Raw genomic sequence first — 25,356 nt, 5'->3', positions numbered from 1 at the left:
CCATCAGTGGGAGGAAGACCAGTGCCTTTCTCTCTCCTCTCACTCTGCAGGCAAGACACGCATTCACTCACCGACTTGCACCTGATCCGAGGCAGCATTGACCTTGGCCACAAAGCTTGGGTCCTCAGAGTTGTCGGCCTCCTGCTTGGCCACCATCAGCACACGGTTGGCCAGGCGGGCGATGGCACTGGTGTTGTCCACCATGGCCTGCGGCTCATGGTTCTGTATGGAAGCCTCACAGGCAGCCGTGTGCTTCTTGATCAGATCCTCTGTCAGAGCAGGGAACAGCGGTCAGATCAGGGACACAAAGATGAGATGAAAGACACAGTGGTGAGATGAGGGACATAGAGAGAGAGATGAAGGACACAATGATGAGATGAGGGACAAAAGAAAACTTCTTCACGCCTCATCACCTGAAGCCTTGATGAATGCAGCTGAGTCAGTGGCCTCGTCCGCTAGGTCCCTCACTTTCTGGATGCTCTCAGCGTACTGGCGACGCAGGTTCTCAAAGTGCTCGTCAGCCGCCTTGTTGGTTGGGTATGTCATACGGATGCGGCCAGCGGCGACCAGCTGAGGGGTGAGGCTCTCCACCTGCAGGACATACAATAAGCTCAACATTTGTCTGGAGCTTCATTCTCATATATTTAGTTCTATTCTATATAAGAGGTGCACTGGCACTGAGCAAAACAAAAAGAACAGAGATAAAGACTCATTGAGGTGCAAGTCCCTAAAGAAAAGAAAAAATTAGGTGACCAATGTTTAAAAGAATTCAGTGACAGTAAGGATAAAACTGAGTAGCAGGTAGGGAGTTCCAGACTGTCTGCAGTCTCACCTCATCAACAAGGAAGAAGCCACAACAGTACCTGTCCAGCAGATGCCAGCAGAGCCTCAGTAAGCTTCTTGTTGCTGCCAGAGCTTCCCGCAGCGACCATGAGTGCCGTCTTGGCAGCACGGTTGCTGAAGTTTGCAAGGTTGTTTGCCTTGTTGTCGAAGGTCTGCTCCCTACCCGGTGTGCCTGCAAATACAGTGCAGCACAATGCTTAACAGTAGACTTTCTTCTAATAACACTTCATTTCTATTTTTGAGCAGTTAATGAAAAAAATGTCATGGAATACATTTTTTCTCACATAAAGATAATTTTCCAATTATGTCAGCAAAAGCAAGAGAAAGGCTTGAAGCAGCAGTGGTGTGCTCACCCTCAGGTGCCATCGCTGCATCAGTGAACTGCTTGAGGGGTGTGGTGATGTCCACAAAGTCCTCCACCACTCTGTCCACCACGGCCGTCTGGATCTTGTCCTTCAGCTCCTTCAGTTTGGAGGAGAGTGCCCTGAAAATTCAGACTTATAAATTACTATACATACCAGACCATTCTAAACTCACGTCATATAACCTGACAATGTATTCAACATTCCTCTGAATGGTGTCCATGTCCAGCAAGCCATGCCAAGCCCCACCTGGCCACTGCCTGCGCCTGGGGCGTCTCTCCCTGGCCACGGCGGCACATCTCAGACAGCTGCTGGGAGAGGCTGTCTACCTCCTCACACAGCGCAAGGATACCAGACTTTGCCGGGCCAGTCAGTCCCGATGCAACCTGTGGGAGTCACCAGTGAATGGCAACAGACAATACATGCAAACATACCAAGGCATCACTGACGAGATACAAAAACAGCAAACTGTAAAATATACATAATTTTGCTATGTTAGCAGAGGTATACCCAGACAGGTCAGTGTGCAGGCCACATCAGCCTTAACCTACCTTCTTGCCCTCTTCCACGATGAGGCCAATGGCCTGCTGCCCCAAACCCTTGTCATCCATGGAAGGGTTGTTGAGCCAACGCTGCGCCTGCTCCAGCCGCCCCGCTACAGTGTGTGCTGGCTGCTGCACACCGCTGCGCTCCACATTGTTCACCGCACGAGAGATGGCACCACTCAGCTCATTAAGCTTCTCCCCGATGCTGCGGGACAGGCTCTGGCCCTGCAGGGAAGGGTGGCAGTGTTGCAGTGAGCAGCTGTTCACCAGCAGGAGACAGTGAGGCTCACAGGCCATATAGTGTTGCATAGGGAGGACTAGCAGTGAAAGGCACAGTGAGCAGTAAGGTCCAGATAGAACAACCAAAGCCTCATTACCTGAGGTGTGGCTCCCTTGCCATCCTGCCTCAGCTCACACAAGGCGTCGGTCATGGAGGAAATGTCTCCTGAGAGTTTCCTGATGACATCGCGGTCAGTCGGCAGTGATCTGTCAGCAACTCTGTCGGCCTGGGCGAGGATCTGCCGCAAGGACTTCTCTCCAATGCCTCCCCGCAGTGCTGTGGGATCCTGTGGGCAGTTGTCCCTCAGTGATCCATTAGATACAAACAATTAAATTAGAATTCCATGCAAACAAGCCAAAAGGAAAGCTCCCCTGGAACAGAGTGCAGCTGCCACCCACCTGCAGCCAGTCATGGGCAGCCTGCGCCTTGCCATCTATGGCATTGAGGGCTTTCTTCATGACAGTCAGGTTGTCTGCGTCCCACTCCTCCTCATCGTAGGTGGTGAGCTGCAGCACTCGGATGATCTCATTGATCTCATCCGTCATCCGCCCTGTAAAAGCACTGCAGCACTGAGCTTTCCGCCCCACACTACACCACACACTGCCTGGCAACCACGGGTGTGCACCAGGCAGTGTATGGCCACTCAGGCACTCAGGCACAACTTGTTCTCAGGCACACTGCTCACTACTGAACCTTAGCATCATATAAACACATACACACACATACATACCTGTAAGGTAGTTCCTGTTCTCAGCAGCCTCAGCGATGCCTTTGCCTCCCTGGTGGAAGATCTGAATGAATATCTTCATAGAGCAGATGAGGATGGGGGAGAGTGTCTTAACTCCCTCCAGGCAGCGCATCAGGATCTCTCGGTGCACCTGGTGCGTCAGTTCCTGCTGCCGTGCGTCCACGTCCCGGGACACCTGTAAGTGTGCGAGTGTGAAAGGAGAGGGAGTCACACACCTGTGGTGGACTGGCACACATCACAACACCTGTGCTGGTAAGCTTCTATACACATGCAGGATACCATTTGGAAAGATTTCATAAATACGTAAATATTTGTGTTTTCTCAAATGTGTTGTGCAATACAGTAATAATAAAGTATGACAGTTAGCTAAGGTGTTGTGGCAATGACACAAATGTTGATACAAACTGTGCTGCCAAAATATGAAGCAAGGTTCTAAGAATACATGGTTTTAAAGACATCTTGACACACAGATTGTGAAGGCACGCTATGAACACAGCAAGAAAAGAGTTCCAGCGAGAAGCTCACCCGAGTCAGGCAGGGAGACAAGTCCTTGACAAACTGCACCAGATCCTCCATGGTCTCGATGACCTCAGCCACTGCCAGGTAGTCCAGGACCTTCTTGCACTCACGGATGATCTTCCTCACCTCAGACTCATCAAAGCACAGCAGTAGTGCTGAAGTGCCCTGCAGGATGCCTCGCGCACCCTCTATCAGCTTCTTCCTGCAACACACACCACAAAACTCACATTCACATTCACACTCACACCACACCAACACTTCACCTCCTTGTCAGGCTCTCAGCATTACCAACAAATGGATTGGTGATGAGATCATTTAATGTAGTGTATTCATATTTCTTTCTTTCTCTCTCTCTCTCTCTCTCTCTCTCTCTCTCTCTCTCTCTCTCTCTCTCTCTCTCTCTCTCTCTCTCTCTCTCTCTCTCCAGCAGTGTTAGCAGCACAGACCTTGCCGGCTGGGAGTAAGGATCAGCCTTGAGCAATGATGACGCCTCCTCCAGCAGCTTTGAGGCACTCTCCACCCGATGCAGGGCTGCTGGCATGTCCTGTTTCAGGATGGGGTCATCACTGCTGTTGATGGTCTCTCGGCCCACCTGAGGGATGCAGGCAGCAGTCAGAGAGAAGAGGACAGAAGGACACAGGGGAACAATAACTGGATGAAATAACATGTGATAGTTGAGTGTGAGGGAAGAGGACCTAGAGTGAACTGGTGAGGTGAAAGACTGGTAAAATGTAATAGGATAGTATTAAGGACCTTGAATTAATGAATTAGAAGGACACCAGGGAAACAGGGAATGAGAACTGCAGTGTATAGACAGATCATAAAAAGTACACCTAAAATTACAAGTGTCTTAAAATGTCCCTCATTAAATAACATGTCACATGCTAGAGGAAATATAGAATCAGGCAGAGAGTTCCAGAGTGAACCTGAAAGATAGATGAAAGACTGGCAGTACTGGTTAACTCTTACATTAGGGAGTGGTTGGCAGGGCATGGGCAGGGAGAGGCAGGGAGGTAGAGTGTAACAAGGTGGTGTTTGTGTAGACAGAGGAACATAAATAGACAGGGATCCCTAAAGTGACAGAAATGGACTGGTAGACAGGGAAGTAGAGAATTATGTCAGGCATTATAAATTACACAATAAACACATCAATGGTACTTATTCTATTCATTTATTGCTTGATAAAAGAATAAAAAAAATATAGAAAACTCCTCTGTAATTTATATTTTCTTCATAATCAGTTAATTAAATACCATCCTAACTACAACTACTACCAATACTATAACTAACTTAACGTAATCTAACCTGATATAGACTTCCTGACAGCTACCATCACTACTGCTACTACACCACCACCACCACCACATCCTACGACCAACGACCTACACCCAGCAGGCCGAGTTGGCAGGCTGGGTGACGGATAACGAGACAGCAGCTATTTATACCCGCAAGGTGCCCGCCTCACAAACCCAGCTGAGGCACGGGAGAGAGATGACGGGAGAGGGGAAAGGGGAGAGGGGAGAGGGGGACAGAACGCAAATGGGCTGAGCGGCAGAGAAGTGCAAGGAGGGTAGAGGTGGAGCAGATGGAAGCTGAGGGGAGAAGAGAGGAGCTGCGAGGAACAGGGAGTAGAATGGGGAGCAGAGGTGAGACAGAGGGGAGTAGAAGAGCAGTGGTAGGCTTTGGTCTGGGTACCGCCTCCCATTCCTCCTCCGCCCATCTTTCACCCACGACACTCCCACTCCCACTCCTCCTCCTTCTACAGATGCACACCCCTCCTACACACTGTTCTCCCCGTGCCATAGCTGTAACATTTTTCTTCTTCCTCCTCCTCCTCCTTCCCCTCTCACATACTCATGACTCTCCCCTTCCTCCTCTTCCTCCTCCTCACACACACCCACACACACACACACACACACAGAGTTCTACCCAATGTTCTCCTTTCATGGCTCACTTTTCCTCCTCCTCCTCCACCTCCTTCGTCCCCTTCTCCCCTCATCCAGCCCTAATATTCCTCTCCTCCTCCTCCCCTCACATAACGCTGCCTTCACTGAACCAGCAACCCTGTCCACTGAATTACATCATAACATTCATAATTAGATAAAGGAATAGGTTAGTCTCTCTCTCTCTCTCTCTCTCTCTCTCTCAGCCAATGATAGTGTGACGTGTCGTAATTTCCGCTGTTTTCTTTCCAAAGTGAAATGTTTACGACAACCGCACTGGAGGCGGGTCGGGGAGGGTAGCAGGGAGAGGCAGGGAAGGAAAGCTTCACCCGGTAACTCACTTTACACTCTGTCGATCGAGTGGTCTTCTCTCCTTCCTTTCGCACCCTACGCGAAGCCCCACCCCGTGACTCCCTCAATCTGTGTGTTGCAGTCTGTTAGTCTATGAGTGTCCCCGTCAGCCTGTCTGTTCAGTGTTCAGTCTGCTGCACACATGTGTCGGCCCCGACACACATCATCTCAGGCTTCCTGTACACCAATAAGAGCATCAGCAGCCGCCTGCCGCCTCACGAGAGAGGAAGTGACTCAATCCTCCTGAAACAGGCAGGCAGGCGGTCTGTACATCGCTGCCTTGGTTTGTGGCGGCAGTCTCCAGGAGTCCAGGGTTCAACAAAGGCCATACAGAGTCCCGTGACTGTGCCACCTTCTCTAAGCGAGTGAAGGTGTCAGCGTCCGCCACCCACGGTCCCTTCAAGGGAGCAGCGGGGCGCCGGACCTTGATAAGACAAGATAGCTGCGCCTCGCCTCGCTGCGTGGATGCCTCGCCAGGGAATGTCCACGTGGATTTCCCTCCCCCCTCCTCTCCAGTGTCTGGCGGGCTCTATTCTGCCGCCGCCACCGCTGCTGTTGCTGCTGCTGCTGCTGCTGCTGCCGCCGCCGCCGCCGCTCGCCACGCCCCCTTCCTGCCAGCGCGCCTGGTCGTCAATACCGCGCCAGGCCAGTGTGGGCACCGCGGCTTCTTTCACGCTGCAGAGGAAGGAGGTGAGAGCAGCGAGAGAGGTGGCGGCCTCACTGCTTGTGGCTCCACGCCCCGCCTACCGCGGCCTGCGGGGCGGCGGGCAGGCTTGGCGCCCCGCCCTCAGACAACAATGACGGGGCAGACGCCGCCGCTTTCCACACCAGCTTCTCGGGAAGATTCCTCGCCTGCCTCCCTCAGCCCCAGACCTTGGCAGGGGACAGGCGCCGTGCAGGGCAGGTCAGCAACACGCCTCGGCGCCGCTTCTGTTGCCGGGCCAAGCCGAGGGACTCACCTCGCTGCCACAACGACCCGCGCCCTCGCCGTGCTGCCTGACAGCAGGGCGGCGAGCCTCGCGGCAGCATCATCAACAGCAGCAGAAGCACATCTATATTTATCCAGCCGCTGTCACGCCGGGCTTTTGTTTTACTGCGGCAGGCAGCCAATGAGGTGCGGCGCATGTCACGCCAAAAGCAAAGCCTGTCTGCTCTGTCCGTCTGTCTCTTTATCAGGCACCCCCCCATCCCCCACCCTGTGTGTGTGTGTGTGTGTGTGTGTGTGTGTGTGTGTGTGGCGCGGCGGGTGGTTCCAGTGGTCGCGCCGCCGCGTCAGGTGAGGCAGGTCAGGGTCACCTCGGACCTGCACGCTGGTAGCTGCTGTCAGCCTGCTGGTCTGCTTAGTGGCTGTCTGTCTGTCGGTCTGTCTGTCCCTCCATTACTTGGACGAATATGCAAGAGTACATGTTTTATGTCTGTATGTCTGTCTGCGTGTCTGTCTGTCTGCCTGTCTCTCAGTGTCTCCAGCGTCTCACCGCCGCTAAAACTATAACACACAATTCATACAAATTTTACTTCCTGTATTAAAACAACAAACCCAGTCCCCGGCGTGGCGCTGTACTGTGCTGCAGGACACAGCCCCCGCAGCACGTGTGTGAGTGACGCGTGACTCACCTTGACCAGGTTGACGACAGCCTTGGACACCGCCATGACAGGCTTCTCCAGATCGGGCATCGCGTTGCCATCCTCGGCTTCCTCATGCAGGATCACCAGCCGCGACACCTGCGGGAATCAAGACACCTTTACTATAAACACACAACCTTTACCTTCCCCCCTCCCCACACACACACACACACACACACACACACACACACACACACACACACACACACACACACACACACACACACTTGTATAATTTTTTGGACAAAGAAACAACCCCAGTCTGGCCATTTCAGGACAGATTATTTGAGGGTGACACCTGGAACCTTTCAAACAAGATGTACACAACGAAGGAATCACCTGTGGGATTAAACAATTGCATCAGTCACATCCTCACAACAGAACACAGTTTACGTGAGCACAGCGGCCTACTGCTTCCTCAACACTCAAACATTTGTATTACTATAATTTATTTCAGTCTCGGTACAGCATTGTAGACTGTAACAGGAGCGCACCACGTCAACAGCAGAACCAGCACCAGCAGGAATAACAACACAAACAGCAGCAGCAGCAGCAGCAGCAACAACAATAACAATAACTACCATCCTCACTCAGCCACGACAAGAACGACTCACTAACACACGACCAACGACCGCACTAAGTCACACGAAAACACGCAAACTTCCACCACCACCACCACCATCACCACCACCACCACCATTGAGAAGGCAATGGAATTCGTAGTTCACTCTCGCTCTCACGAAATTAATAAGCGCGAGGGAATGGCGGCGCGCGACCCTCGTATTGCACGGAATTAGCGAATAATTTGCATCCCCGTGGCCGCGTCGCCTCCACCACCACCACCACCACTACCACTGTCCTGTGTTTGTTGGGTATTCCAGTGTATCTTTAAATATTTTCTGGAAGGTCATAGGAGAGGGAGAGGGAGAGGGAGAGGGAGAGAGGGGAGAGTGAGAGCGCTGGCAGGCATTCTCTTCACCCTGTATTTTATTTGTCGCAAACTCCCTTCACGTGAAAATGTTTTAAAACTGAACACTCGCAAACAGGATCACAAAGAAAGAGAGAAAGAGAGAGAGAGAGAGAGAGAGAGAGAGAGAGAGAGAGAGAGAGAGAGAGAGAGAGAGAGAGAGAGAGAGAGAGAGAGAGAGAGAATCAAATAAAGCAGGGAATATGAATAAACTTTCCACACACACCACATGAACCAAACACGCGGTAATAATGGCCAACGCTCTTTGGAATGCACACTAGTGTGGTGACTAACGAAGCGAGGGAATGATAAAGGCAGGAACGGATAAGGTAAGGGAAATGAAGTAAGGAAAAGCGATGATCTGAAGAAGAGAAATAGAGAAAACAGGGAAAAGAGAAAAGGAAAAAGAGTCAACAGAAGGAAGAGAAATAAAGAAAAGAGAGAGGAGAGAGGGCAGAGAGGAGAAGAAAAGAAAGGGATGTCAACAGAAGGAAGAGAAATGAAGAAATGAGAAAAGAGAGAAGAAAAGAAAGGAAAAGGAGTCAACAGAATGAAGGGAAATGAAGAAAAGAGAAAGAAAGAAGATTAATTGACCGTACCAAGGGAATATGGAAGAGAAAGGAAGAGAGCAGTGTGAAAATAATGAGGAGAAAAATGATCAAGAGAAATGAAGAGAAAAGGAGAAAATGATAAAAGGTAACCACAATACTGAGAAGGAAAAATACCAAAGGAAAGATAGAAGGTGGAAAAAAAAGTAACTATGAGGAAAGAGAAATGGAAGAGAAAGAAAAAAAAACAATAACCTCAAGAAAACAAGAGAATGAGAAAAAAAAAACAGGAAACAAAACGTGATGATTAAACAAAGGAAGAGAAGCCATAACAAGGGAAACAACAGGAAAAGGAGAGGAGGGAAAACACCGACGCGTTGGGAGGAAAACAAGACGGAAGGAAAAGTTAAAAGTGGAGGTAAAGATTTTAAGGAAAGCAAGAATTTTTTTGGAGGAAAGAAAGGACGAGAGAGAGAGAGAGAGAGAGAGAGAGAGAGAGAGAGAGAGAGAGAGAGAGAGAGAGAGAGAGAGTAAACAAATAAGCAATTCCCGGAGGACAAAAAGATACAAGAGAGACTTTGAAGCAGGGCGAGGAGAGAGAAAAAGGGAGAGAGGGAGAGGAAAAAGGGAGAGAGATGGAGAGAGGAGAGACGAAGGGGGAGGAAAAATAATGGAGAAAGGGGTCGAAAATGAGAGGAAAGGAACGGAGAGAGAGAGAGAGAGAGAGAGAGAGAGAGAGAGAGAGAGAGAGAGAGAGAGAGAGTACGAAAGAGGAGAGAAGGGAGAGGCGAGAGAGAAACATGTGGTTCGCATCAAGCTCTCACTGTCACACGTTTATTTTGACCTGGAGATAAAAAAAAAAAAAAAGACCTGGCCAGATAAGGAGTTGCAAAGAGCGGTGGGCTAATTAAACAGGTGTGCCGCGGTGGGAGGTGCACAAGTGAAACAGGTAAAAAGGTAACAGGTCACGAACACCGCGCCAGATAATTACTTAGTACAGGTGCGGGGAAGGGAGGGAGGGAAAGAGGGGAAAGGGGTGTTATTGCATTAGTGTGATGTAATGTCCACACTCCCCAGCTTGGCGTTCACGGGCGTTCACTGCGAGTTTTAGTGTGATGGAGTGGCTAATATTCGCAATCTTTAATTATTTCTGGTAAACTCTCTGCTTGCTTCTGTATTCCTCCCTTCCTATGGCTTAAATTCTCTCAGAGTTTTCACTCTTCTGTTGCCCCGCGCCAGTGTCATTCTACCATAAAGACAAGTAAGGTGTGGGAATTGAGTCTCACATCTAGTTCTGCAGTTCATGGTTTAATTTTATTTTTTCATTCCTGGCTAGGCTGTCATGGGTGTTCAGAGTAGCGGTGGGCCTGGCTCGACTCGGGATTAATGAGTTAAGTGTCTTGTCTTGCTTTCACGTCACGAAACATCCGACAGTTCACGGCTCCAGAACATGTCCATCCCTCACTCCGGTAGTGTTGGGGCAAGCAGCGTGTGGCGGCTGGCGCGTCACGAAAGCCATCAAACCACCACGTTATGGCCTCACTTGCAAACACACATCAATTTACCCAGAAGTGAAGACCAGCACATCGTAAAGACACCGACGACACCACCACCACCACCACCACCACCGAAAGCGCGGGTCCCATCCCTCACCCTGTATAGCTTGTGGGGGCAGGCACGTCCTCACCACGGTGAAGACTGGCTAAGACGGGTGCCGGGGTGCCAGGGGGGTGCCAGGTTGTCAAGGGTGCCGGGCTGGAGGGGAGCAGCGAAGAGAGGCGACCATGGCACCACTTGGCGTGTGCGTGTGTATGCGTGTGTGTGTACGATAGGCTGGTGCACACAGGTGATTAAAGTGCACATTAACCTCACGCCTCAGCCGGAAGGTGCCATTGATCTCTCTCTCTCTCTCTCTCTCTCTCTCTCTCTCTCTCTCTCTCTCTCTCTATTTTAACGCTAGTGTCGCCGTCACGTCTAATTGCGGGGCACAGGTGAGCACCCTGCCAGATACACGCCCCCTGTCCCCATCACTCTCCCTCCTTACCCTTCTCAGCCTTACCCACGCTTATCATCCTTATCCTCCTCTCCACGCTCCCCTCTCATCCCTACACACTTATTCTATCACTTATTCTATCACATTCACGCACGCACACACACACACACACACACACACACACACACACACACACACACCTTATCTGGTTATCATAAGAAGCAGTATGTTATCTCTCTCTCTCTCTCTCTCTCTCTCTCTCTCTCTCTCTCTCTCTCTCTCTCTCTCTCTCTCTCTCTCTCTCATGTCCTCAATTCTTCTTTCCTCTTACCTAAATTACCTCCCTTCCTGGTCTCTCCCTCCTCATTCCTCCTCTCTCTCTCTCTCTCTCTCTCTCTCTCTCTCTCTCTCTCTCTCTCTATATATATATATATATATATATATATATATATATATATATATATATATATATATATATATATATATATATATCTCTCTCTCTCTCTTTCTCTCTCTCTCTCTCTCTCTCTCTCTCTCTCTCTCTCTCTCTCTCTCGTGTGTCAGTGACTTGAAGCAGGATATGGTGATCACTCCAGCTGTGTGTGTGTGTGTGTGTGTGTGTGTGTGTGTGTGTGTGTGTGTGTGTGTGTGTGTGTGTGTGTGTGTGTGTGTGTGTGTGTGTGTGTGTGTGTGTGTGTGTAAACAGTGAGGGACTAAACCCAAACAGCAGTAAACAAAGAGAGAGAGAGAGAGAGAGAGAGAGAGAGAGAGAGAGAGAGAGAGAGAGAGAGAGAGAGAGAGAGAGAGAGAGAGAGAGAGAGAGAGAGAGAGAGAGAGAGAGAGAGAGAGAGAATTGAAGATAAACTTGGAAAAACAAGAGGAATAGAAGAGAGAGAGAGAGGAAGAGAGAAGATAAATAAATAAGGAGAGAGAGAGAGAGAGAGAGAGAGAGAGAGAGAGAGAGAGAGAGAGAGAGAGAGAGAGAGAGAGAGAGAGAGAGAGAGAGAGAGAGAGAGAGAGAGAGAGAGAGAGAGAGAGAGAGAGAGAGAGAGAGAGAGGGGAAGAGAGAGGGAGAGGGAAAAGAGAGAGGGAGAGAAACCAAACCTCACGGAGTCACGACCACAGGAACACAACTGAAGTGGTCTTTAATTGTGTATGGTCTCTCTGGTCCCGTCACACCTGTCTCTACCTTACCTACACCACCAGCACTATCACCACCACCACATCTACACCTGTCAGCTCCTCCATCACACCTGCCTCCCTTACCTACACCACCAGCACTATCACCACCACCACACCTGTCACCTCCTCCATCACACCTGTGTACCTTACCTACACCAACACCATCACCACCACCACACCTGTCTCTACCTTACCTACACCACCAACACCTGCTACCACCACAGCCACACCTCCAACAGCTACTTCTACACCTGTTTCTATCTTACATGAACCTGTCACCACCACCCCCACCACCACCACTACCACTTCCATCACCATTAGGATCACTATTAGCGTCATTATCACCACCAGCCCTTCATCACCGCGGCAGCAATCACGCTTCCACTCAACACCACTGTCACCACCACCACCATCCCCACCATCACCACTTCTTCCTTCATTTCTCCTGTTTCATTTCCTCCTCCTCTTCTTTTTCATCCCTTTACATCTATTTCCTGTTTCTCCTCCTCCTCCTCCTCCTCCTCCTCCTCCTCCTCCTCCTCCTCCTCCTCCGACCGTTTTCTCTTAATTTCTTCACATTTATTTCCGGTTTTCTCTTTTCGTTCGCTTGTTCATTCTTCTTCTTCTTCTTCTTCTCGTCCTCATGCAGCGCCTCTTCTTGTATTTCTACATTTTAATTTTCTCCACCTCCTCCTCCTTCTTTTTCCTCCTCCTCCTCCTCCTCCTCCTCCTCCTCCTCCTCCTCTTCTATTATTTTTCTTTCACTTTTAAGTCCTCCTCTTCCTTTCTTTTTTTTTATTTTTCTAACGATTTTCTAACCTTTTCTCTTCCATTTGCTTTCGTTTCTAAATCTCCTCTTCCTCTTCCTCCTCCTCCTCAAATCGTTCCCAGAGACTCCCACGCCCACACCACGCCTTCCCTTCCGTCCCACGCAGCGCAGGCCCAGGTAAGCCTTAATTGGAGCCGTGGGTTCAGTAAACAGGTGGAACCTTACGTAAGGAAAGGTTACGTGAGTGAGTGAGTGAGTGAGTGAGTGAATGACGTGTGTTGGCATATTAAATTTTTCCTTTTCATTTATTTTTGCTTGTTTTTCTATCTTTCCCGCTTCATATTTTGCTTCGTTCGTGTTTATTTACGATTCATTCTATTTTCTACTTTTATTTTCACTTTATTTCTTTACACCTTAACTCTACAGTTCTTTTATTTTATTTTATTATTTGTTTATTGTGGAAACATTTGTTGGTATACGAGTCATCTCTCTCTCTCTCTCTCTCTCTCTCTCTCTCTCTCTCTCTCTCTCTCTCTCTCTCTGCAAGGATTAATTATGCAACTTTCACACGGCACATTTTTTTTTCTAAGCGGTGTCAATTTTTTGCCTCATTGAAGCTTGAGGTGAATGACAAACACTGGTGAATTACGAGTATCAATGACCCGAGGAAGAAATATTACCACTAACTATTACCACATCAAAACTACTCTCTCTCTCTCTCTCTCTCTCTCTCTCTCTCTCTCTCTCTCTCTCTCTCTCTCTCTCTCTCTCTCTCTCTCTCTCTTCGTCTATTTTTTCTCTTCCTTCACTAAACAAAAGTAAAAACGAAAATGTACCACAACTTTTCCCTCTCTCTCTCTCTCTCTCTCTCTCTCTCTCTCTCTCTCTCTCTCTCTCTCTCTCTCTCTCTCGTAGCCCGCCAAGTACCATTTGTCTGTCTGCCTGCCTGTCCCCGTGCTATTCACCCACACAGGACATAATAATACACACACACACACACACACACACACACACACACACTGGAGATAAGAGACAGAGAGATGCGAGACAGAGATAGAGTGCGAGGCAGAGAGAAAGGAGGAGATGGTGACACAGAAAAACCCGCACTGATGTAGAGATAATGGAAGATGAAGAGCGGAGAGAGAATTAAGAGAAACAAACAATAAAAGAGAATATAACGGAGAGAGAAGCAATAATAAAACGATAAAGGAATGAAATAATTGAGTTTTGATGTAGAAACGAGACAGGAAGAGAGAGAGGAAAGAGAATACGTGACACGATGAAGAAAAACATATAAATCACACAATAACCAGCCGTCACCCTCTCAGTGCCACCCCAGACCCCATTATCACTGATCTTCGAGTAAGACAGACTTCACACACCACACGGGGGATGGTGTAGGGGGCTGTAAGGAATAGTGTGGTATGCACGTATTAGTGTGTGTGTGTGTGTGTGTGTGTGTGTGTGTGTGTGTGTGTGTGTGTGTGTGTGTGTGTGTGTGTGTGTGTGTGTAGGGGGATGTGTGGTGTGAAGGGTGTGTGTGGTGTCTATGGAGGCGGTTCGGTATGTAGTGGGTGGTGTAATGTGTAGTGGGGATGGTGTGGTGTAGGAGGGCAGGGTGTGGTGTGTAATGGGGGTGTACGGGTGTAGGGATGCAGGTGTGTGGGCGGCGGGCACCTCTGCCTCCCATCAGACTCTCTTGGCCAAATATTTTTAACTCTTAGCTAAGTTTACAAAAATGGCGCCATCATATTTTCTCCCGCTTGTGCCTAAAGGACTTCCCCTTGCCTCCCTTAACCACGGCCGCCCCAACACCCGACTTACCTTAAATCTACCTTAATCACCTGTTTACCTTAAGATCACCTGTGTCCCCTTGCTTACCTGAATATCATCTCAATTACCTATTTACCATCCCTTTATTTTGGCAAACTCTCCCGGACCTACAAGGTGACTGGCACCTAAGTGGGACTTATTTGATTATTTTATAGTGCCCTTGGCCAGCTTTTCCTTCTCACACACAAAAAAAAACTCCTAAACCACCTGCTTATCTTAACCCATTCAGTACTGGAACGCATCTTTATCACGAATTTTTGATGATTAGACGATTTTATTTGCACTAGGAAGGGTCTATGGAAGTCGGAAGATAATAGCCAGAATCTTCACCATTTTCATCCCCACATAAATTTCTGGAGCAGCATAAAATCGCCAAATAGTAAGCAGAATGAATATGTACTGAAGGGACCTAAATCATGTTGTTGTTTTTTCCCTGCTTATCTAAATATCACCTCAATTCCCCCACTTACCTTAAATTTACCTTAATCACCTGTTTACCTTTAACCCACCTACTTACTTAAACACTATCCAAGTTACCTGCTCACCTAAATATCGCCCAATCCATCTCATTACCTTAAATACGCCTAAATTACCCACAATCCACCACCGCCTCCAGCCTGGCCACAAACACACCCACAAAGCCACGAACACGACCAGAAATCCGAGAGAGATGGAAAAAAATTAAAGATGTCTTCAGTGTGAAACTTTAGATATTATGAGAAATTAGAGAGAGAGAGAGAGAGAGAGAGAGAGAGAGAGAGAGAGAGAGAGAGAGAGAGAGAGAGAGAGAGAGAGAGAGAGAGAGAGAGAGAGAGAGAGAGAGAGAGAGAGAGAGATTTGTTTACTCGATAATTTTATAATCTTTGGCATTCCCTTCACGTGATGAGAGAGGAGGAGGAGGAGGAGGAAGGGGAAGAGGAGAAGAGGAAGAGAGGAAAGGGGAAGCGTGAAAAATGAGACAGATAAAGAGAGCAATTAAAGGGAAAAGGTGATAAAAGAATTAAAAAAAAAAAGTAAATGAAACTAAAAGGGGGAAAAATATTGATAAATGAGAGAGAGAGAGAGAGAGAGAGAGAGAGAGAGAGAGAGAGAGAGAGAGAGAGAGAGAGAGAGAGAGAGAGAGAGAGAGAGAGAGAGAGTCAGCCTTGCCCTTCAGTACTCTCTCTTCAAGGACACGACAAAAGGGGCAGGGCAGGTGACGGTGGTGGAGGAACCTGGCGCCACGTGGGGGCTGGAGGAGGAGGAGGAGGAGGAGGAGGAGGAGGAGGAGGAGGTGGTACAGTACATTCGAACCAGTCTGATACTTAACATTATTATTAGCTTAAGTGACCTAAAGAGAGGAAGGAGGAGGAGGAGGAGGAGGAGGAGGAGGAAGAGGAGGTGCAAATATTTAGAATGCTTGAAAAGTATGAGGCATGAGAAAATATGACGAGAGAGAGAGAGAGAGAGAGAGAGAGAGAGAGAAGGAAAAGACATACATAGACCATTACGCCATCACTGAGAGAGAGAGAGAGAGAGAGAGAGAGAGAGAGAGAGAGAGAGAGAGAGAGAGAGAGAGAGAGAGAGAGAGTGTGTGTGTGTGTGTGTGTGTGTGTGTGTGTGTGTGTGTGTGTGTGTGTGTGTGTGTGTGTGTGTGTGTGTGTGTGTGTGTGTGTACATGACATTGTGAGGGACTAAATGTGAGCGGCTGCGGTGGTTGTGGTGAGAGGGAGAGGAAGGAGAGAGGGAGAGGGAGAGGAGAAATGTGACGGCTAAAGAAGAAAATTAATGTGCTTGTGAGAGAATTAAGTGCTGAGAGAAGAGGAGGAGGAGGAGGAGGAGGAGGAGGAGAAAGGAAGAAGAGGGTGGGAAGTCTATGACCAAAGACCGTGAAGGCGGAAGAGGGAGAAGAGGAGGAGGAGGAGGAGGAGGAGGAGGAGGAGGAGGAGGAGGAGGAGGAGGAGGAGGAGGAGGAGAAAGGAGGGAAGAGGGAGAGAAAGGAGAGAGGAGACAGTGGCTGGCTGAGTGGGTGGTGAGAGAGAGAGAGAGAGAGAGAGAGAGAGAGAGAGAGAGAGAGAGAGAGTGGGGTGTGTGATGGAGACGTCTGTGAGTCACTATCAATATTTGAGTCATGGCTCCCTCTCACTCTCTCCCTGTCCCTCTCCCTCTCCATGCAAGATAACACGGCCGAAAACTCTCTCTCTCTCTCTCTCTCTCTCTCTCTCTCTCTCAAAATTGGCGAATACGAGGAAGAACGGAGAAAGAGAGAAGGAGGAGGAGGAAAAGGAGGAGGAGGAAGGTATTTATAGAATAGGTTTTGAGTAACACCGTGCCTACTTCCTCCTCCTCCTCCTCCTCCTCCTCCTCCTTGCAGCATCTTTAAAAATCTTCCTTCAAGCAGCAAAAGACCAGTTAGAGACTTTTCCTCCTCCTCCTCCTCCTCCTCCTTCTACTCCCTTATATTCCCTAACTCCCCTCTTTCCTCCTTCCACTTGTTTTCTTCTCTCCTCTCTCTCTCTCTCTCTCTCTCTCTCTCTCTCTCTCTCTCTCTCTCTCTCTGGCCATTGCTCATGCTCCTCTTTGTACCCTCAACTCTCTTTGCTTCATTCAAGGCTGCCAGTTTCTCTCTCTCTCTCTCTCTCTCTCTCTCTCTCTCTCTCTCTCTCTCTCTCTCTCTCTCTCTCTCTGTGTGTGTGTGTGTGTGTGTGTGTGTGTGTGTGTGTGTGTGTGTGAAGAAAGATAGGTGAGAGCAAAAAAGTAAGTGATATATCTTCCTATTTTGCACAAACAAACATATGTACTGGTAAGAGAGAGAGAGAGAGAGAGAGAGAGAGAGAAAGTGCACCTGTCGCCTGATTCATATCATCCTCTTTACCTGCACGTCAAAACACAAACAAACAAAAAATTGCTAGGCCTCTCTCTCTCTCTCTCTCTCTCTCTCTCTCTCTCTCTCTCTCTCTCTCTCTCTGAATCAACAACCTAACCACCCACCACCACCACCACACCACCACCACCATCACCAACATCATCATCATCATGTTTAGCTTGTCCTCATACACTCTCCTTACCTCCTTACCTCCTCCTCCTCACGTCACTGCCTCTCTTTCTGTTCTATCAACCCTCCTTATCTTCTACGTCTCCACCTCTTCTTTTACTTAACTTTCTTCTGATAGTAGTAGTAGTAGTAGTAGTAGAAGTAGAAGTAGAAGCAGTAGTAGTAGTAGTAGTAGTAGTAGTAGTAGTAGTAGTAGTAGTAGTAGTAGTAGTAGTAGTAGTAGTCCCAGTGCACAGCCTCTACAAGCTTTCAGAGGCATAGTGAGGCGAATCAGGCAGTCTATTGAGTATTGATTGAAAAGATATCTGAACGGGAAGTGTGTGTGTGTGTGTGTGTGTGTGTGTGTGTGTGTGTGTGTGTGTGTGTGTGTGTGTGTGTGTGTGTGTGTGTACGAAAAGTTTCATTGCTGCCCGTGTTTTGCTTTTGCTTTCTCTCTTTCTCTCTCTCTCTCTCTCTCTCTCTCTCTCAATACCACATTTTACTTTCAAAAGGTTCTAGTTGAAGTGACACTGAAATAATGGTTCTACTGCTCCTTCTCTTCCCTTATACACCTTTACCTATTTCTCTATCCATCTCAGACATCTGTCCACCTCTCGTCCCCGCCACAGGTAACACAGGTAACGCTGGTCTGGTAATGAGTCGTTCTATATTCTCAGGTATTCACTCACCTTAGGACGATAAAAAGTAGAGTCTATACAGTATTGGTTCTTTAAGTGTGTATTGAGAACTGTCAAGTAAATGTTTGAGAGAGAGAGAGAGAGAGAGAGAGAGAGAGAGAGAGAGAGAGAGAGAGAGAGAGAGAGAGATGGCTTTTAAATATTGATAAAGATGTGATTCTCTCTCTCTCTCTCTCTCTCTCTCTCTCTCTCTCTCTCTCTCTCTCTCTCTCTCTCTCTCTCTCTCTCTCTCTCTCTCTCTCTCTCTCTCTCTCCTCTGAAATTTTAATCTTTTCTTCCATCTTCTCTTTCTTCCATGCAATCTTCCTCCTCCTCCTCCTCCTCCTCCTCCTCCTCCTCCTCCTCCTCCTCCTCCTCCTCCTCCTCCTGCTGCTGCTCACACATCACGCCAGCTCGCAAAGTTTTTCCTCCAAAGATTTCCTCCTCCTTCTCCTTTTCTTTCCTCCTCTTCCTCCATCCTTCTCTTCCCAGCCTGCCTGTCTCTCCCATTTTTCTGGTGTCCTTTCCTTTCTTTTTCTTTCCTCCTCTTCCTCTCCTTCTCTTCAGCCTCTCTCTCTCTCTCTCTCTGGTGCTCTCTCTCTCTCTCTCTCTCTCTCTCTTCAATTTTCTCAAGTATTTCCCACAAGTATTTCCCACTGAGAGAGAGAGAGAGAGAGAGAGAGAGAGAGAGAGAGAGTGCACCAAGAGAGAGAGAGAGAGAGAGAGAGAGAGAGAGAGAGAGAGAGAGAGAGAGAGAGAGAGAGAGAGAGAGAGAGAGAGAGAGAGAGAGAGAGAGAGAGAGAGAGAGAGAGAGAGAATATAGCTCACCTTCAGTAAGTACCCGAAGTACCTCTTCTTTTTTCTTGTCGTCCTCCTCCTCCTCCTCCTCCCTCTTCATGCCAACACTAACACCCCTGCAACGCTGACCTCCCTGCCAACACCCGGGGAGGAGGAGGAGGAGGAGGAGGAGGAGGAGGAGGAGGAGGAGGAGGAGGAGGTTATGACTCTGGGTAAAGAGAATCGAGTGAGGATTGAAAAGTTTGCGAAATATGGAAGTCAACGATTTTGGGGATTTAACGTTAAGTCCAGGAGGAGGAGGAGGAGGAGGAGGAGGAGGAGGAGGAGGAGGAGGAGGAGGAGAAGGAGGAGGAGTGTAGGTGGCCACTGTGACTCACGCCTCCAACCATAAATATCCAACAGTACCCGTCTCTCTTACCACTTCTCCTCCTCCTCCTCCTCATCCACACCTGCACACACACAGCTGCTTTAAACGGGGGGCGTCTCTCCCTGTCCAAACTCATGAATAACGACGCCACCACGTGTTCCTGCAGAATTCCTACACTGGCATCCTTCATTCCTACACTTCTACCACAGTTCTATACATTTCTGCCAAAGGATATGTGTAGATTAGTTCCTTCTCCTTCTTCAAGCTGTCCTTCACTTCATGTACTGCATTTTTCACCCTACGAGTTTCTTGTGTGGGTCTCAAAGGATACATTGGAATAGGATACGTGGGAATTATCTCTTCTCCTCCATGTGTCCTTAACCCTTTCACTGTCAACTTAATCTTTTTCATAATCCTCTACGACTTTTAAAAGACTTGTACTCTAACAGAAAACCACTTCATTAACTAGGTAAGGATGATTTTTTTATTCATATTTTCTTTTCTTTCCATCCGTTCACATAATTTATCACAATATCCTAATTTTCCAACATCCTGTATTTCATTTTTAATCCTACAAGGTTACTATGCATCCCCTAAACACGTGTTCCTGATTCCTTCTCTCCTACACTCACACGAGGCTTCTATGCATCCCTCTCACAGGATATACGTGGGATTGAGTCCTTCTTTCCCCTTCAACCTCGTGTCCTTAACTTCCTGTGCTATATTTTCTCTCCTACGACTTTCCTATTCACGTCCCTTGCAGGATATGTCATTATAGATCCTTCACCCTCTTTCAGGCTTGCTTCCTTCACTTCCTACATTGTATTTTGAGTCCTACACCGGTCCTTGTCTCTTGTAAGACACGTGATTACATGTCCTACACCCTCCTTCAGGCTTGTGTCCCCATCCTTCAGCAACTTTCTATACTCCCACTCAAAGAACACGAGACTAAGGACCTTCCCTATCCAGAAACCAAAAGATAGGACACGTGTATCCTGCCCGCCACGTCCCAACATCCACAGGACTCCAGCAGGACACCAAAGGACACCCATACACTCCCAGTGTCCCCAGGTACTATGCCGCACCTCGCCCGCCACTCACCTGTAATTTACGCAAGGCAAAACCCAGCCAGGTATAGCCAGCCAAGTGTGTCCACCATCACCACCACCACCACCACCACCGCAGTGGACCACATGAAACTACTACCGCAGGAGGAGGAGGAGGAGGAGGAGGAGGAGGAGGAGGAGGAGGAGGAGGAGGAGGAGGAGGAGGATTCAGAAATTTATTTCCATTTTACAATGGTTATTCAGTATACATAACATGGAGGAGGAGGAGGAGGAGGAGGAGGAGGAGGAGGAGGAGGAGGAGGAGGAGGAGGAGGAGGAGGAGGAGGAGGAGGAGGAGGATTCAGAAATTTATTTCCATTTTACAATGGTTATTCAGTATACATAACATGGAGGAGGAGGAGGAGGAGGAGGAGGAGGAGGAGGAGGTGGAGGAGTGCATGTAATTTGGTGTGGCAATATGACAGGCCAAGGGAACAAAGCAGCCTATGAAGGCTCTCTCTCTCTCTCTCTCTCTCTCTCTCTCTCTCTCTCTCTCTCTCTCTCTCTCTCTCTCTCTCCTCAGTGACTCACCATTTCACTTTCCACCTCTTTTCCTTCCTCTGCTCCGTTTCCTCCGCCACCTCTTCCTCTTCCTCTTCCTCCTCCTCCTCCTCTATGTCAGACCCCCACAGGGGCGCCAACCCAAGTGTAATTAAACCTTCACAGACCGACACACACACACACACACACACACACACACACACACACACACACACACACACACACACACAGAAGCAATCCGAGGTAATGCAGCAGAGAGAGAGAGAGAGAGAGAGAGAGAGAGAGAGAGAGAGAGAGAGAGAGAGAGAGAGAGAGAGAGAGAGAGAGAGAGAGAGAGAGAGAGATTCCTGCCCCTTCCTCCCTAGCCTCATCAAAATCATAGAATGTTGACACTGCATTAACAAATCGAGGAGGAGGAGGAGGAGGAGGAGGAGGAGGAGGAGGAAGACTGATGCGCTAAGATAAGGATTGAAAACACAAGAATTTGAGAGTAAGTAAGAAAAAGAAAATCAAATACGGAGGAGGAGGGAGGGAGGAAGGAGGCAAGGAAGAATGGAAGTTAGAAAGGGAGGGAGGGCGGGAGGAAGAGAGGAAAGGAGAAGGGAGGAAGGAAGGAAGGAAGAAAAAAAGGATGGAAAGCTGTTTATCTCCCTCTTTCATGATCTTACTTCCTTCCTATATTCTTCCTTCTTACTCAGTTTCAGAGAGAGAGAGAGAGAGAGAGAGAGAGAGAGAGTGTACGGGGGTTGACAGTAAGGACACACACACACACACACACAGTTAGTTCGTGGCTGTAATCTTGCACACCTGTGACGGAGCAGCGGGTGAAAGGTATTTATCCTCTTCCTCCTCTTCCTCTTCTTCCTCCTCCTCCTTACATTCACCTTCCCTATTCATCTATTAATTTCGTGATGACTTCCTTCACCTCCTCCTCCTCTTCCATTTCCCTAATTCTTCCTCTTCCTCCTTTTCACCTCCCCATTTCCTCTCCCTCTCCCCTCCTGAAAATTCCTTCTCTCTCTCTCTCTCTCTCTCTCTCTCTCTCTCTCTCTCTCTCTCTCTCTCTCTCTCTCTCTCTCTCTCTCTCTCTCTCTCTCTCTCTCTCTCTCTCTCTCTCGTGAAATTACCTTAACTTTCTCTCCTTCTCACTCTCTCTCTCTCTCTCTCTCTCTCTCTCTCTCTCTCTCTCTCTCTCTCTCTCTCTCTCTCTCTCTCTACAACATTCTAGTACTGCCAGGAAAATTATGAGGCCAGAGAGAGAGAGAGAGAGAGAAGAGAGAAAGAGAGAGAGAGAGAGAGAGAGAGAGAGAGAGAGAGAGAGAGAGTACTGAGTAACATTACATGCAAGATCGAAAGAATGCTGCGTGCTCAAAATGAAGATTTCTCTCTCTCTCTCTCTCTCTCTCTCTCTCTCTCTCTCTCTCTCTCTCTCTCTCGCAAGCATACACGCACACAGTACTTTCACCCTTTGTATTACTGCCCTCAATACCACCACCATCACCACCACAACCACCACCACCACCACCACCACCACCACTATTTCTTGTACAAGTTTCATCATCCAAATTCAAACACCACAGAAAGGCCACCATCATTAACTATTATTATTATTGTTATTATCATCATCATCATCATCATCATCATCATCATCATCATTTATTCAGGTATTGGAAAGAATTAAAGAGAAAATAAATCATCAAATATAGGAAGGAAGAAATGAAGAACGAATGAGAGAGAGAGAGAGAGAGAGAGAGAGAGAGAGAGAGAGAGAGAGAAGAGAGAAGAGAAGAGAGAGAGAGAGAGAGAAAGAAAGAGAGAGAGAGAAGAGAGAGAGAGAGAGAGAGAGAGAGAGAGAGAGAGAGAGAGAGAGAGAGAGAGAGAGAGAGAGAGAGAGAGTAGTACCGCCTCGTCGCCCACACCTGCCAAATGACCTCCGCCCCCCCAAGGCCCTTCACACCTGTTACTCCTACGCCCGCCCCCCCTCTCTCTCTCTCCCTCCGTCACGCCCACACCAGCTGGCACTCTCCCTCTCTTCTCTCCCACACACCTGTCAGCCTCCTAAAGACACCTACATAGAGAGAGAGAGAGAGAGAGAGAGAGAGAGAGAGAGAGAGAGAGAGAGAGAGAGAGAGAGAGAGAGTTGCGTAAAGGGGATGGGGGAAAGGTTTGGCCAATGGTGACAAAATATTCTAAATATAGAGAGAGAGAGAGAGAGAGAGAGAGAGAGAGAGATTATTTTATCCTTATCTCTCTCTCTCTCTCTCTCTCTCTCTCTCTCTCTCTCTCTCTCACACACACACACACACACACACACACACACACACACATATTCCCTCCCTTAGCACAAACCCTCCCTCCACCGTCCCGCGAACACGCCTCCATGTGGGACTCTTTCATCCTTCACCATCCTACACTCTCTGTCCAGCCCTTGAGAATTAATGTACAAAGATACATTAATCATATATTTTTACTACTATTTTGTTCATTATTTCTATCATTTTTATTTGCTATGGTACTCTCGAAATTATTATCGTGTCTATCTTCTTCTTTCTATTCTATTATTTTATTCTTGTTTCTGTGTATGTATATTCTTTGCAAGAGGTTTATACAAGCAGTCAAATTTTCAACAGGAACCATTATGACCAAGCCTTATGATCTTATATTATCATTTATTGACGTATCTTTAATAAACATTCCAATTCCTGCACATCCTCTTATTTCACAACGTTCTTAAGAGTCTCACAGTGTTCCTTTGCCTTCTGAATCATCCCAAATATTGTAACACTACCACCTTTGCATACCATTTCTTTCAGCGTCCTTTACTTTACTACACCAAACTCTACTAGTCATCTTTGCCTCACGACGCCAAACTTCCCCTACTAAGCACAGCCGGCCACCCTCCATCATCTCCCCGCGTCACTGTTTACCTGGCTAGCCTCAAGACATCCCTAAAACATTTCTGGCCACACCTTACATTTACAGGGCTCTAGTAAAAGTAGCACGGGTTTTTAAGGGTGTTTTTACGGTTCTAGAGACGAGTGATCAAGATTTCTCCATTACTAACAGGAGAAACATCCTTGGCAGCCCCCATTACCTGTTCCCCGGCTTAAGATATTTCTAAAACATTTCGGGCTACACCTCACATTCACAAGCCTCTAGTACAAGTAGCACGGGTTTTTAATGGTGTTTTTACGGTTCTGGTGACGGGTGATCAAGATTTCTCCATTACTACCATGAGAAACACTCTTAAGAATCCGGCTAATCATCTCTGTGGCCTTGGAAAACAGTGGTGAGGGCAAAGCATATCACTGTAGTCTCCCCACCTCGTCCCTGACCAGCCTGGTGCCCGCTCCCTTAATGTTCAGTATTTCTAGGCTTCCTTAAGGGTGAACTTTCCTACCCATTTTTCCTCTCTCTCTCTCTCTCTCTCTCTCTCTCTCTCTCTCTCTCTCTCTCTCTCTCTCTCATTAGCCTCATCGGCCTAAATTTTTCTCCTCCTTTTTCTTCCACCACGACCCTCCTACTTTTCTTCCTCTTCTTCCTCCTCCTCCTCACAATTACTTAAAATGTCTATATACATTTACTCTCTCTCTCTCTCTCTCTCTCTCTCTCTCTCTCTCTCTCTCTCTCTCTCCCAAACAATTAAATTCCCAGAAACAAAGAATTGCCATCTTCTTATTATAGAATTTCCTCCTTTCATATCGATTTTTTTTCTATTTTTCGTTCATTACTTCACGATTAATTTTCTGAAACGAATCCCATTTTCTTTTCCTGGCCTTTCTTTTATCTAATTTCTCCTTCATTTGTTTCCATTTTGTCTCTTCTTCCTTCTGACATTCATTTATTTACTCGAGTGTAACCATCCTTATTTTGACCCACCTCTGTTCATCCACTCATTTTCTTACTCCATTTTCTTCCGTTCCGCTTGTGTTATCCTCCATCTCTTCGTTTCCTTTCGTTCTCATTCCAGCCTTTCACCTAAATTCCACTTGTCCATCGATCCATTTCTTATTATCTTTCCTTTCTTATTCTTTCCTTTTAATCTATGTTCCTGTTTTGTCATCCATTTATTATTTATTGGTTTCCTTCTATCTTTTATTCATGTCACCCACGACGTCTTCCCTCACCAGTAACCCTCTTATTTTACTCTTTTTCGTATTTCTTTTTACAATCATGCGGTAGATAAGGATACTTTGTAGTTTATCTATCTATGTATATGTTGTCAGTCTATCTACCTGTCTATCTGTCACCCGTCTTCCCTTCTCCCTTCACCTTTCACCCTTACCCCTTCCCCGTCCCATCACCGTTGCCTCACTAAACCTCAGGGACAAATTTCATTATGCAAACCGCTCCTGTCTTTCCCTTAATCCGATACTAACTTCAAGCAA

The 25,356-nt window shown here is 47.7% G+C and overlaps 1 protein-coding gene across 11 annotated transcripts in view; it reads right to left on the bottom strand.

The window, feature by feature from the left end:
* The window catches only part of LOC123510398 (vinculin-like), a 50,194-nt gene that overhangs the window by 16,651 nt on the left and 8,187 nt on the right, over positions 1-25,356 (bottom strand). For all 11 annotated transcript variants that reach the window (XM_045265515.1, XM_045265516.1, XM_045265518.1 and 8 more), the window contains exons 2-13: positions 7,206-7,313; positions 3,744-3,889; positions 3,304-3,499; positions 2,761-2,953; positions 2,429-2,580; positions 2,128-2,316; positions 1,757-1,975; positions 1,455-1,591; positions 1,197-1,327; positions 864-1,015; positions 414-591; positions 72-269 (exon numbers count right to left, since the gene is read on the bottom strand). In XM_045265515.1, the coding sequence (XP_045121450.1) occupies positions 72-269; positions 414-591; positions 864-1,015; positions 1,197-1,327; positions 1,455-1,591; positions 1,757-1,975; positions 2,128-2,316; positions 2,429-2,580; positions 2,761-2,953; positions 3,304-3,499; positions 3,744-3,889; positions 7,206-7,313 (1,999 nt within the window). The remainder of the gene's footprint in view (positions 1-71; positions 270-413; positions 592-863; positions 1,016-1,196; positions 1,328-1,454; positions 1,592-1,756; positions 1,976-2,127; positions 2,317-2,428; positions 2,581-2,760; positions 2,954-3,303; positions 3,500-3,743; positions 3,890-7,205; positions 7,314-25,356) is intronic.

This window comes from Portunus trituberculatus, chromosome 29, assembly GCF_017591435.1.
Source record: "Portunus trituberculatus isolate SZX2019 chromosome 29, ASM1759143v1, whole genome shotgun sequence".
Taxonomy (NCBI): Eukaryota; Metazoa; Arthropoda; class Malacostraca; order Decapoda; family Portunidae; genus Portunus; species Portunus trituberculatus.
The sequence above is the reverse complement of the archived record's forward strand: the minus strand, read 5'-3'. Positions and strand labels throughout refer to the sequence as shown.